Source organism: Bactrocera neohumeralis, chromosome 6 (genome assembly GCF_024586455.1).
Source record: "Bactrocera neohumeralis isolate Rockhampton chromosome 6, APGP_CSIRO_Bneo_wtdbg2-racon-allhic-juicebox.fasta_v2, whole genome shotgun sequence".
Taxonomy (NCBI): Eukaryota; Metazoa; Arthropoda; class Insecta; order Diptera; family Tephritidae; genus Bactrocera; species Bactrocera neohumeralis.
Window position 1 is genome coordinate 80,117,675 of NC_065923.1, and position 13,222 is coordinate 80,130,896.

Here is a 13,222-nt window from a genome sequence, read left to right on the forward strand (position 1 = left end):
TATTATTTTATGTTAACATTGCGTCTTATCTCTCGACAATGAGCATTAAAACCCAACAAACACGAAATGCTTATAAAATACACATTCGCCAATGATATAATAAATATTTACTTAGCTGTAGTTAATCGGTTAAATAAACCCTGTAGATTTCAGCGCAATAGAGTACGCATCATTTATTTTGCTTTCTTTCTTTACTAAGCATCCTTCCGGTTCATTGCTATTTATTTTACTATATCCGTTATATTGCTTATACTGAAGCTAAGTGCTCACATGTTATTTTTCATAGTTATGAATAAACTTGCTACAAAATGTTGCAAGTTACGATGTCCGATGTTTTTATTGACAGCGGATGTGCTAAACCGCTGCTCTGTTGCGTGGTTACAAGCCAGTTCCGGCCGCAAATAGTTTGCTCTTTGCATAAGCCACAAAACGGCTGCGATACATACATATACCATATATGACTGAGGAGAACAATCAATGAGGTCAAATAAAGAGTTACGTACGTGTACCATAACTGGTCGATAGTGTTAGAGTATTACTTAGAAAGTTTACAAAGTAGATCTCAGAGTGGATTTCTATGTATATAATATCGATATAATTTTTTCAGCTATTTCTAATAAACCACCTGTGGTTATCCCAAAAAGATTAGTTTCTAAAAAGCTTTAAGGGGCTATACCAGTGTGACGCATGAAAAATTAGGCGATTTTCGTGAATTTTTTTAAAAGAAAGTACTAGATTGAATGTTTCGACGTTCTATGGACGTAATAAATTATATTTTTAGCTATATTAAAAAAAAAAAAATTTTACAAAAATATTGAAAAATAACGGAGTAATGTGCTGTCTGCGGAAGTGCCAAAAAAAAAGTGCCTCAACTGCTGGCATGATTCCGATCGATTGAGTAGCTGAAACAAAAAAATTCAAAATGTTTTTTAAACTTAAATATATTTTCTATACAATGGACTACGATCTTTGAAAAATATCAAAAATTAAGAAAATGGCGCCTTTTTGAAAAAAAAATCGTTTTTTTACGAAAAAAATTGTCGTTTTTTTAATGCCAAATTGACAATTTTCAGCCAATCAAAAAGATCGTAGTCTATTGTATAGCAAATGTATTCAACTATATCCAGTTTTAATTTGAAGTCGATCGGCTAATTTCTCGTTGAGTTATAATGTCAGCAAATTTGAAAAATGTCGTTTCGAGAAAAACGCGTTTAAAGTTTCACTTACATATATATGTTTGCACCTCTGAGCGGTCGCTATTTAGAACGCTGCCATTCAAAAACTATTTAAAATACGACCTCGCCGATTTCACAGGATATTTTTGAATATATAAGCTATCGAAAAAAGCAAAAAAAAAAAAATTTTTTTTTTTGAAAGTGTCACACTGGTATAGCCCCTTAAGTTCACTGAATGGTTGAAAGCTCATATGAAAATTTTATTTGTGATTACTTTGGAATATGTTGGCACTTTGTTCTGCTAGTTGTCTTCATAGAGTTCTTCAAAGCTTTAAGCTCTCTGAATGGCTGAAATTGAAATACTTGAAATTTTTTTTTCGTTTTCAGTTTGAAATACATGTGTAACTATTTGTAGTATGCAACTTGTTTTTTCGAAAAAGAAATGGTTCTAAAAAGCTTTAAGCTTTCTGAATGCCTGAAAGCTTTTATGAAAATTTTGTTTATGGTCACATTTGAGTATGTTTCTAGTGTCGAAGAGAGAGTTTTGAGAATGTTTCATAGTTTTCGGCTTAATGTACTAGTCCTTCAAGAACTAGTGACAAACTACCGATATTCTATCGTTTGTGACTACAAATTATACTTCACTATTTCCATATTGTTCTGGGATATACATATCAAAAATTATTGGCAATCAAGCAGCGCTCTCAGTGGACGCTGGTAGTGTGTATGTAAAAATCGAATATCCTGCTGGCTTCCTGGTTTCCTTAACAAGCACAAAGCGCTGCCAGTCAGTGAAATATGTAAAAATGTTTATTGCTTCCGTGGTAGTGCTTTGGACTGTGTACTTGTATAGCTGTACAAAAATCTAAATTCCCAGTACTGGCTCAATTCATTTCCGTAATAAATAGACAGTTGTATATGGAGAGAAAAAAACTAAACCACAAATAAGGAAGCACTTACTTAGTTGCTTAGAACTTTCACTTAAGCGCATCGAAAGCTAAATAAAAGCTTTCAGCTACCGTAAACAGCAGGCAGATGTTTAACGGTATAAGTAAATATACCACAAGCTCTCTACTAAATTTAAAAGCACTGACCACACTCTTTTGGCTGCTTTTAGTTGTAAGTAGAAACCCCTTCAATGCATAAAGTGTCCACACAGACGGTGTCAGTAGAAGCAGTAACCATAATTGGCTTTGTTTCGCCACTTTTCTTTGTGAGCAAGTCAGGTTTGCAATACAAAAAGCGCCAACTTGTTTGTGCCTTATGATGCTTGCTTATTTTACTTCATTTCGGCTTGATTGCAGCTCGCCCAGTGTTAGTGACGTTTTGTGGTAATTAGGCTGCACTGGCAGGGACGTGACACTAAAAAACGGGTGCCAAATGCAGCAGCAAGCGCTTTCTAATGCAAAAAAGAAGCAGTAGCCCACTTGTAGCTCATTTGCGAGTGCTTAATTGTTCCAAAGTACGCGAGAGCACTTACAAGCACGCATGAATGTGTGCTTGTGAATGCATGTGTGTATTTTGGGGTAAGGCAAGTAGTTAGGAAGTTGCCAATTGCAGTGCAAACTAAGTGTTGTGCACTCCAAACACGTATGCGCTTTTTTGAAGCACTCTCTTCTTTCTTTTTTTACTGTGGGTTCAAGGATTTGAGTTCGTAAGTGAATAACTAAAATATTCTTTAAGAAATTGTACATTGTAGTGCTGTAAATTACCGTTTGAAGCTTTAGTTGTTGCTGAGCATGGCTTTCTTTCATGTAAGCTTGCCTTATTTTGCAATTATTGGCACTGTCTGCTATTATACTTGATATCAGTCGCATGATTTCACATTCCTTTAAGCGACAAATCAAACGCATTTAAAATTGCCACTAGCAGACTTGTATGTGTAGTTTCTGTATCAAATCACAAGATTTTTTAACCTTAAATTAGAATGCCAGCTGGTATACCAATTACTTCATAAGTACAGTGAATTTGTGTAGTTTAGAAATGATAAATATAACATCACATGATCTGATGTCAGCATAGGTCTTTGCTGGTGATCACTTGATATATTTCATTCTCGCAAATTAGTTGAAAAAATATTGCTTTTATAGCAGCTCATCACATTATATTGCATCATATGATTTAATGGCACATCACATCATATAAATTAATGTTACATCACAGACCATTTCATCACACATCTCACTTTATATCATAACACATTTAATCACATCACAGCATATTCTTCACATTATCTCATATCAAACCACTTAGTGTCGCACCACATTATCTCCATCATATATCATCATATCCTTTCGTATAAAGTACAACATCATTTCACATCACAACGTAGGCGATGATTCGGCATTAGAGCACATCACATCATATTTACTCATTTATTGTCACTTTACACACCATTATACCATTTCATAACACATCATAGCCATCATTATTTTACATCGTATGACGTCATATCAACACTCAACATCACCAACATCACATCATATCAATTAATACCCCAAAAAACCGAAGCACTTAAATTTCTTATATCATAAATAGTAAATTTAAATATACATTTTTTATAAAATATCGACAGCAGAGTTGACAATTTCTGCAGAATTCTAGAGCTGATTTTGTTAAGATCTGAATATATTATGACATTTTGATGTGATTTTCGCTCCAATAACTGCTTCTAAGTTAACAGCTGGAGGTCAGCATCTTCTTAAATATGCTTTTGTAACTTCAATATGAAAACAGTTACAACAACAATACTATTTTAACTAAAATCTCAACATTTCCAGCTTTCTAACTTTTCCAAAATTCCCCATATAATTGCAATTTCGCTTTGCTTACGTCAAAGTGACAACTTTTGGCAGCCTGTCGCGGCCAATAACAGCGCGCAAGTTAGCGACTTAACGACGAAATTTATTTACGCTCGCAGTAAGGCATGCAGGAGATGTGCACAGCACCTCAGCGTTGCATTTTGCTGCACTCAAATACATATCCTTTCAACACAAACACATTTTGCTACAACAAAAATGCATTTTCTTCGAAATAAACGCTTCTCTCGCCGACACAAATGCATTTTTAATGCTTTTACTGCGTGTAGATAAGGTTTAACGGTTACTTTGCGCGCTCTTGGCAGCTTGATTGCAGACTTACGCACTTGCCGCTACGTGTGACACGCTTTGGCACTAAACGAAAAATTTATTTTAGCGCATCTAAGTGTGTGTGTATGTGTGCAGGTGTTTGTGAAAACGCCGCAACTTTTGTTTTATGTGAAAAACAAACGAGCGAACTTTGAATATGCCAAAGTGATAAAGTATGCTGCTATTTTTTCAGAAAATGCTGCTACTCCTTGCCATTGGTGTTGCCACTAAGTCCCTTACACTTGCTTTACGCACGTGCAATTTCCGTCGTCGGCGGTCTTACGTTCTATCGAGCTTTAATGCGCCAATTTGCACACGCTGCATATTTTGTTGAAAGTTGGAAAGTTGTTGTTGTTGTTGTGGTAAACACTTCTGACACATTTTTTATTGGTTTGACGTTTGTAATAAAGGTAATAAATAAGCACATATAAAAAGTTGAACTTTTAATATTTTTAATTGTATTTTCTGTTGTGGTGTTTGTGGTTGCAAATTACAATATTTTTTAATTTTTTTTTTGTGGTTTAAAAATTGTATATAATTCACAGAAATTAATATTTTTTTTTAATATACATAAATACTAAACTACTTTTTTGGCTTAAATATTAAATATTAAAAGTTGTTGGTGTTGCGTGTTCGCAGCTGTGTGTATGTGTGTGTGTATTTTCCTTGCATATCAATGAGTAATAAGTGTAAATGCATAATATTTGTTAAAAGCTTGCAAATTACGCATGCGAAATACGTAGCTGTGCTAATATATACCGTTGAGTTGTAATTTATCGAAAGTGAAAAATACTAAAATAAATAAAATTGGGGATTTTACCAATTTTTATGTTATGGGCGTGAATTAATCTTTACTAACTAAACAACTACTTACTTAATTGAATACTCAACATTTTAGCGCAAAACACATACCTTGTGAATTCAAGTAACTAACCTATAAAATACCTATTTATAGGCTACAGTGTTTTACTAAAGATTTTAAGTTTTTTAATTTACACTTTAGTATACTAATTTATTTAAAAATAACAAAACATGAAAAAGGGTTAATTTCGGTTGCACCAAAGCTATAACACCTTTCATGTATTGAAATATACTCCTTACAAAAATTTGATCATTTTGTATGGCAGCTATAAGCTATAGTAATTCGATTTGAACAATTTTTTCGGAGATTGCAGCACTGCCTTAGGCATTAATCCTTGCCAAATTTCATGAAGATATCTCGTCAAAAGAGAGAGTTTCCCTTACAAGTACTTGCTTTCGATCGCGCAGTTTGTATGACAGCTACATATAAGCTATAGTGATTCGATCTGAACATCAAACCATGCCAAATTTCATGAAGATATCTCGTGAAAAAATGGGAGCTTTGAGCTTTTTTTCATTAATTTGAGTTTTTGAAGCTCATACCATAGTTATGTCGGAAGAAAGAAAAAAAATAACTGAAAATTTGCTAAAAGCTTTTTTTTTGACTTGAAAGCTTTTCAATTTAAGTCGCCTGTGATTTCTAAAAGTAGAGCTTTTTTGTTGCTTGTTTTTGAAAATCTATTTCACTTACTTATAGAGAAGTTATTTGTTTATATAAGCGTTAAAAAGAAAAACATAAAAAAAAATCGGAGCTTTGAGCTTTTGTGCTTATTTCATTAATATGGGCTTTTGAAGGTAGTAACATATTTATGTCGGAAGAAAGAAAGCAACTGTGAATTTGTATGTTGATTAAAAAAAATTGTCCAGAACACATAAAATTATCAGAAAGCTAGCTGCCAACTTAACGTTTTTCTAAGCTTCAACTCTTTTCTACATTTTGTGGTGATGCCTACTTACTTAAAGCTTAATATTCATAAATCCTCAACTACATATTTATACATATATGTAAATATATATATTAAACTCAAAATTTTCTCCTATATATCTTGATTGAAAATCCCCTGCTGCATACATTAATCGTTATTTTTGACTGCGCTAAAAGCTTTACCTATATTTTTCAGCTCACACCCTCTTATGACTAACTTAAACTACCCTCAACTAATTACGCTAATTTTCAGCTTACACATAAAAAAATAATATATTTTTTTTGTTTTAATGCATTTCTAACTAAACTTATTAAGATGTTTACATACCGATCATAACTCTGGCTGGCACAGCATTCCATTCCAGCCAAAATGTGATAAATGATGATGTCACCAATATAATGCCGGGTATAAAAACAGTGGTGAAATAATAAGCACGATCCCTGGTAAAAGTCAACTCGACTTCTAGGCAACTGTAATTACCTTTAGGAAAAGAATACACACAATACAACATAGTAGATAATGCCAGCATGGCTTTATGCAAAATTATTTCATATTTTTACTAAATTTAAACTATTCAGTTAGGTAGCTTGCATTCGTTTTATTCGTACATAATATAAATATAGTTATTTTATTTCGACTAAAACTATGCGGTATTTATATGTCCATGGTACAGACGTAGAACATTTAGAACAAACTATGGACGTACTTAGATTATAGCATAGTCTATTGTATGAGACGACGACAGAGACGAGACAAATGACTTAAGTTACGACACGAACACATTGAGTGACATTTTATGGTACAAACGAGTAGAAGTCGAGTGTGAAAGTTATGCGACAGTGGCGCACAAAAACGTGAAAGCTTTAGATACGCACTTAAGTTAAGAGTTTTCTATGGTGAAAGCTTTAGGCACACGCTTAATTTTATAGAGCTTTCATGATGAAAGCTTAAGATACGCGTTTAACATAAGTGAGCTTTAAATGATGAAAGCTTTAGACACGCGTTAAAATTAAGTGAGCTTTCTAATAAACTATGACTGCTTTTGACAGTAGTAATATATAAATTTACTTTATGTTAATTCCTGCTAGCTTTCATTGGTGAAAGTTTATCGATATTTTACTGTTTTTTTTGTGAAATATTTTATTATTATTACCATATTTATCTTTTGTGTCTATTTGTTACTCCGGCAAAAGCTTTCGTTAATTTATATCATAAATAACATACATATTCCCATACACTCTCATTTATCACGAACTAAATGTATTGTCTGTGGCTATTTTTAATTATAACTTAAAACTAAGCTTTGTACTAGTGGCAGTCTAAGTACCTACTTACTAAGTCCAAACTATGTTATGAAGCTTACAACTGCATACTTGTTCACCTAAGTATCCCTGAAAGCTTTTTTAATTATTTATCCATCTAAGCTTTCATGAAAGCTTGGTTTGTGCATACTTGTTGACCTAAACATCCCTGTAAGCTTTTCGGCATACTTGTTCACCTAAGCATTCCTGAAAGCTTTTTGGCATACCTGTTTACCTAAGCATCCATCAAAGCTTCTTTTGGCATACTTATTCACCTAAGCATCCCTGAAAGCTTTTTTGGTATTCAGGTTATGGGAATATAATTTAATAATAATTTTTGGGTATATGGGATTTGCAATTTTCTTTAAAAGTAATTCTGTGTTTTCTACTCTTAATTTAAAATTTTTTGCATGCAGTAAAACGCAAATGTTTTTAAGGCTTTCGTTTTTGCTTTGTGTGAAAATGAGAATGCTAAATCTAATGGCAAGGCACTAAAGACAATTTTGTTTTTACTAATAAATACTTTTAAGTGAATGTAAAAAAAGACGGCTAAAAAATTATTTACTCCATAAATATGTTGCATAAAGGCGATAAATAAATATTTTACTTGCCACATCAGCACGAGCGTATGTGAATTATATGGAATAATTAAACACTGGCAAGCAAACTAAACATCTGTTGCAACATTTTCCTCAAATTACGCGAAAAATTAATAATAAAAGTGGCAAGATAAGATAAGAAGGTTTTATAAAAATATTTCAAGGCTTGTTAAAAAGGCATTTCTAGGTAATAACGGTAAAGGGCAAGCGCTAGAATGCAGCTATGGCTAACGAGCGCTTTTAGAGCAGGGCAGGGATTTCATTGGTTATGTTTGGGAGACGGTAGGAATTTTTTTTCAAATTTTATTTTATTAATTTTTTTTGAAATAAATTGTCTTTGAACTTTGCTAAATGAATTGCGCAACAATAAATTTAATAAAATTACTTTTTCCAAATATTACTATTATATAATTACAAAATTACTATAATGATTCAAAGAAATCGTAAAATAAAATACGCAAACTACAATATAATCAAAACGATTATTCGAATTGTATACTGGCATAGCATTTACCGTGGGTGAATTGTTCTGTGGTGAAATTTGGGGTGAGCATTAGCAAATAACCGGTACGAGCATTCAAAATTATAGCAAACAAATTTTGAATATACATACAAATGTAAAAGTTAGCTGGCATACTACAGACAAAGAAAAATTTGTTCATAAAAGTAAACAAATGTTTTGTAGTTGCATATCTAATAAATATTACTGATTTATTTATTTGAATTTTTTGTGAATGGGTTGAGAATTATGGGAGATTTTAGTTTGTTTCTTGTTTTGTATACTTCTTTGTAAGTTGTGATGGGTTGTTGGCAATTTTGTTTAATTTTTTGTGGTTATTAATGTTTTATTTTTACCTATCATCGATCTAGCCGGAACTGCATTCCATTCTAGCCAGAATGTTATAAATGATGACGTCACCAGTATAATGCCGGGTATAAAAACGGTGGTGAAATAGAATGCACGATCTCTGGTAAATATTAAATCGACCCTAAGACAGCTGTAGTGCCCTACGTTGTTGTTTGTTAGGTTGATTGGTTCGGTTGTTGGCATTCATATAGACATATATATATTTGGATAGTGGATTTTATTAATATAGTGTTTACGCTTGTTAAATTCAGTTTATAATATAGTTATTGACGCTAGCTAACTGGCAATGCTATTTTTGTTTTCACACATTTCAAGCAAATTTGCTACCAACTTCAAGTTACGCAGGCATTTTCAACTAGCAATATGGCAATATTGTAGCTAAACAAATATGTAGGCATATGATAATTTAACATTACATATTAAGTAATTGCAAATCGGCGTTTACGAACATATAACATATATGAAACATAAAATGTAGGCATCACGAGGACTTTTTATGTAAAAAAAAAATTATCACACTAGACAATATACTAAAAAAATGAAAAATTAGCTTAAAATACTGCAAGAAATTTAGAAATACTTAAAACTAAAAAATAATAATAAAAAATTATGAAATATGTTTTATAGAATAACTACAGCATTCCACTTATATATTATTCATATACTCTTTATTTTTTCTGAAAACTTCCAAAACCTAAATTAATGCATCGAAAATTATGGATTTATACTTTCTGTCGACAAAATTTCATCGTTAAGAAAAGATATATAACTTTTAATCTCCAATAAAACACAAAAACAATTTGGAAATATCAGAGGGCCAAAGTGTATTGTAGATAAATGTCAAACATTTATGTTTACTTTGAGACCTTTTTGACACTAGTTTCATAGCAGGTCTGTTAGATTGTTTGACATTATTTTGACAGTTCGCTTTACTGCCTCTATAGAAGATTTAGTCTAGTGATCTGTCTTAAAATATTTTTTCAAAGTGGTCTTCGTAGAAAATCTGCTGTGGAAAGTTAAAGGGATGTCATGAATCTTCATGTTTAAAGCGTTATTGAAATGATGAGGGTGGTAGTTGGACTCTGAGCAATCAGGACACCATCAGCTACAGTGAGCTGTCACGCTTTCGCCATCACATCTGTCAGCCAAGAAGTTTAGACCCTTCAGTCTCTCTCTTCCTTTATAAAAAGTTTAGGAGATTGACCGATCTGCACGCAAAAAGTAGTATACCTAGAATTCGATTTTCAAGGGCACAGCAAGACTATTTTAAAGGTAGGTGAGCGGACACTGTCTTGCACACTCTTGTTTCCTAGCTCGAGAGCACCATAATGAACAAGTAGTTTGCAGTGGGAATCTTCCTCGATATCAAGCGGGCATTCAACAGTATTTTGCAGGAAGCGATCATCAGTGCTTTGAATAGGCGTGTACACTATAGAATCTTCGCACTCTTTGATTTTGTTTCTCAAAACCTGGATTACTAGGTACCCGAATCCGAAGAAGAGGAATTTCTTTGCCCACATACCTTCAAGGGAGGCATGAGAAGGAAGAATACGCTGGAGGAGAGGGCGGTGAACTTTTTTGCGGATGGAACAAAGCTTACGGGGAGAGTTGGTGGTGAGGAGTACACTGTCGGGAACTTTTAATCAGCTCCAGTTTTAGGCTTCCTGACCACTGTAGCGTCTTTCAAGCCTCTTTCAAAGTGTTGAACATCCACAACGATAGTAGGGAAGCGATGTTAGGCTTGAGTACGCTGACTGTGCGCTCAAGACTAGTGAAGGGATATCTAACCTTCTTGTCTCTAGCAACGAAATACTTTATTATTAGATTGGTTTGGGTGCCTGGCCACAGCGGTATTGCAACTGAAAGGCTGATGAGCTTGCTAGGTTAGGTACATCAGTCTAAATTATTGAGAAATGGGAACGAGTAGAACTTAAATTGGCATGTTGTGGTTCATTACTAGACTGTTGGGCCTCAAACCAAATCAGAAAGTGTTGGTCAATTAATATTAAAAATAATAATATTATTATAAAAAAAAATAAAAAAAAATATATAAATAATAAACATAATACTAATAATAATAATAATAATAATAATAATAATATATAATTTGTAATAATTATAAAAAACTGAAGTTCAAAAATACAGAAAAGCAGACACACAAACGCTATAATATTATTAATATTTATAACGGAGATAAAGAAAAAATAATGACATCACTATATTAAAATTATTTCAACGCCAAATATATTTTCTAGCAACTACTTTTTCTTTTAACAAAAAAAAAATGTATATATAGTATGTTTTATTGGTTATATATAAACATTACTGTTTGTAATAATCAGTCTCGACTCACTCACCTCGCCAACTATTTTGGTCGCAGGGTGTTGTTTGATTTTTTATTAAATACGCATTTAATGTGGTTAGTGAAGGACTCTTACGCAGCGTGTCCTCGTCATTTTTCCAAACATACTTGATTTGCGCCTCCTCATAGGAAACTGTAAATTGGAGAAATTGATAGAAAATTAATTTAGTATCAAATAAAAAAAGTTGCTGGTGGAAGAGAAATATTTTATGGGTGATATTGGTAAAAGAGATATATTTTTAGCAGGTTGCAAAAGCTTTTGGTATATAACTACTATGTGCTTTAGGGTGGTACAAAAAATCGAATATTTTTTCCGCTTAGTACTCTGAAAAAAAGGTGCTAAAACACCTCTAAGAAAGTCTCTACAACTAAGAACTTTACAAGCTGATCGATCAAAATCAAGTCATTGCATGAAAAACTCTTTTATTTTACAATATATCTGCACGATAACGACATTACTCAGCACTCTTTACATTTGTTCAAAAAAATGAGTTATATGAGTAATTACAAATCATTAAATGTCTCTCAGCTTAACATTAAGAAAGAGAACTACAAAAATTTCTGATGGCCAGCACAGCCATAACGAACACAATTCATTAATAAGCGCCCACGCCGTAGCAACGGAACTAGCGCCCGACAGCTGAAACGCAGCGGCAAGACAATTGATGCGGCTGCAGCAAGCAGAACCGGTAAATAAGAGTAAGAAAAAGCGCAAGAAGGCGCACGAAGAGCAGGCATTATTATCCATGTCGGTCGCGCGCCCATAGACAGACAAAATATTTGCTGTTGGCAACGCGCGCAAACAAAAGCAACTCGCCTGCTGCCTCAGCGCCGGCATCCTCACAGCAAGTGCAGTTATTAAGCTGATGTATACAATATATAGTATATGCTGCTCACAATAAGCGTTGAGCTGAGTGCATGTGGGGGCGGTGCGGTGTTGCTGGCGCGGCTGACGTGACGCTGTCGGAAGCACATAAATGCGAAAATGAATTGTATTGCCATTCCCAGTTCACCTTTTAAATGCTGCTTTCAATTGATCCAGCACTTTTTTTGCATTTATTTTGCCATTTTCCATTTTCACTTCTCGCATTTGTTTTTGCTGTTTTCGCTTCTTACACGAAAGCTGGCAATTTACTATTTATTGCTGCGCTAATTTTAATTAATATCAAACAATACATTGCTTTTACCTGAACGCACCACGCCATGCATTAAAAAACAATATTAAAAGGCGTGCGTGTGTGTGTGTGTGGTAAATATGAAAATTGTTTTGATGCGCGCATAAATATTTTTATTGCTTTTCATTGTTATGTGTAGCGTTTATTTTTATTATTTTCGCCGCTTTATTATTTCATTATATTGGCTATGCGTGTTTATTTTATAAATATTTACTTACTGCTTTCCATGGAGAAGGAGCACTTCGGATCATCGAACGGGAATATGTGTAGGCTACCTTGGCAGGATAAGATTAAGTGGCGTCTGTAAATGTAGAAAATGTGAGCTGTTAATTTATGGCATGTTTAATGTATAATTTCTTTTGTTTTTTCATTTTGAATTCAAATTTTTAAAATAGATAAATACGAAAAGCTTTTTCTAAGACGTCGTACTAGTGTTAAATTAAAAAAAAAATTAAAATAACTAAAAAAATAATTTAAAAAGTAAATTAGAAAAAAATTAAAAAGATAAAATCACTTTTTTTCATATTACGATTGTTTTTAGTTTAAAATTACAATTACATACTATTCATTTCAAGTCGATTACTTAAATAGTTTTTGAGTTACAGCCATTTAAAGTGGAGCCGCTTAGTTCAATCCGATGCACCAGTTTTTTTTAACGTTTTTTTTTTTGACACAGCGTTTTTCGCATTTGCTGTAGTAACAACTCAAAGACAAATGATCCGATCATCAATAAATTTCTGCCTTTTCTGTTTATAATTCTACCTACATACAATGACTTAATCGGGCTTCTGAACTGATCAAAAATCGCATTTTGGCAGGCAAAAAGT

The 13,222-nt window shown here is 33.1% G+C and overlaps 1 protein-coding gene across 5 annotated transcripts in view; it reads right to left on the reverse strand.

Moving 5' to 3' along the window:
• Window positions 1-13,222, reverse strand: part of LOC126761499 (uncharacterized) — a 116,878-nt gene that overhangs the window by 23,876 nt on the left and 79,780 nt on the right. For 4 of the 5 annotated variants that reach the window (XM_050477766.1, XM_050477765.1, XM_050477764.1 and 1 more), the window contains 3 exons: window positions 12,614-12,696; window positions 11,216-11,353; window positions 8,846-8,998 (listed from right to left, as the gene is read on the reverse strand). In XM_050477766.1, the coding sequence (XP_050333723.1) occupies window positions 8,846-8,998; window positions 11,216-11,353; window positions 12,614-12,696 (374 nt within the window). Of the gene's footprint in view, window positions 1-6,417; window positions 6,571-8,845; window positions 8,999-11,215; window positions 11,354-12,613; window positions 12,697-13,222 lie in introns of all 5 variants that reach the window. The other variant, XM_050477761.1, reaches the window with a different exon arrangement.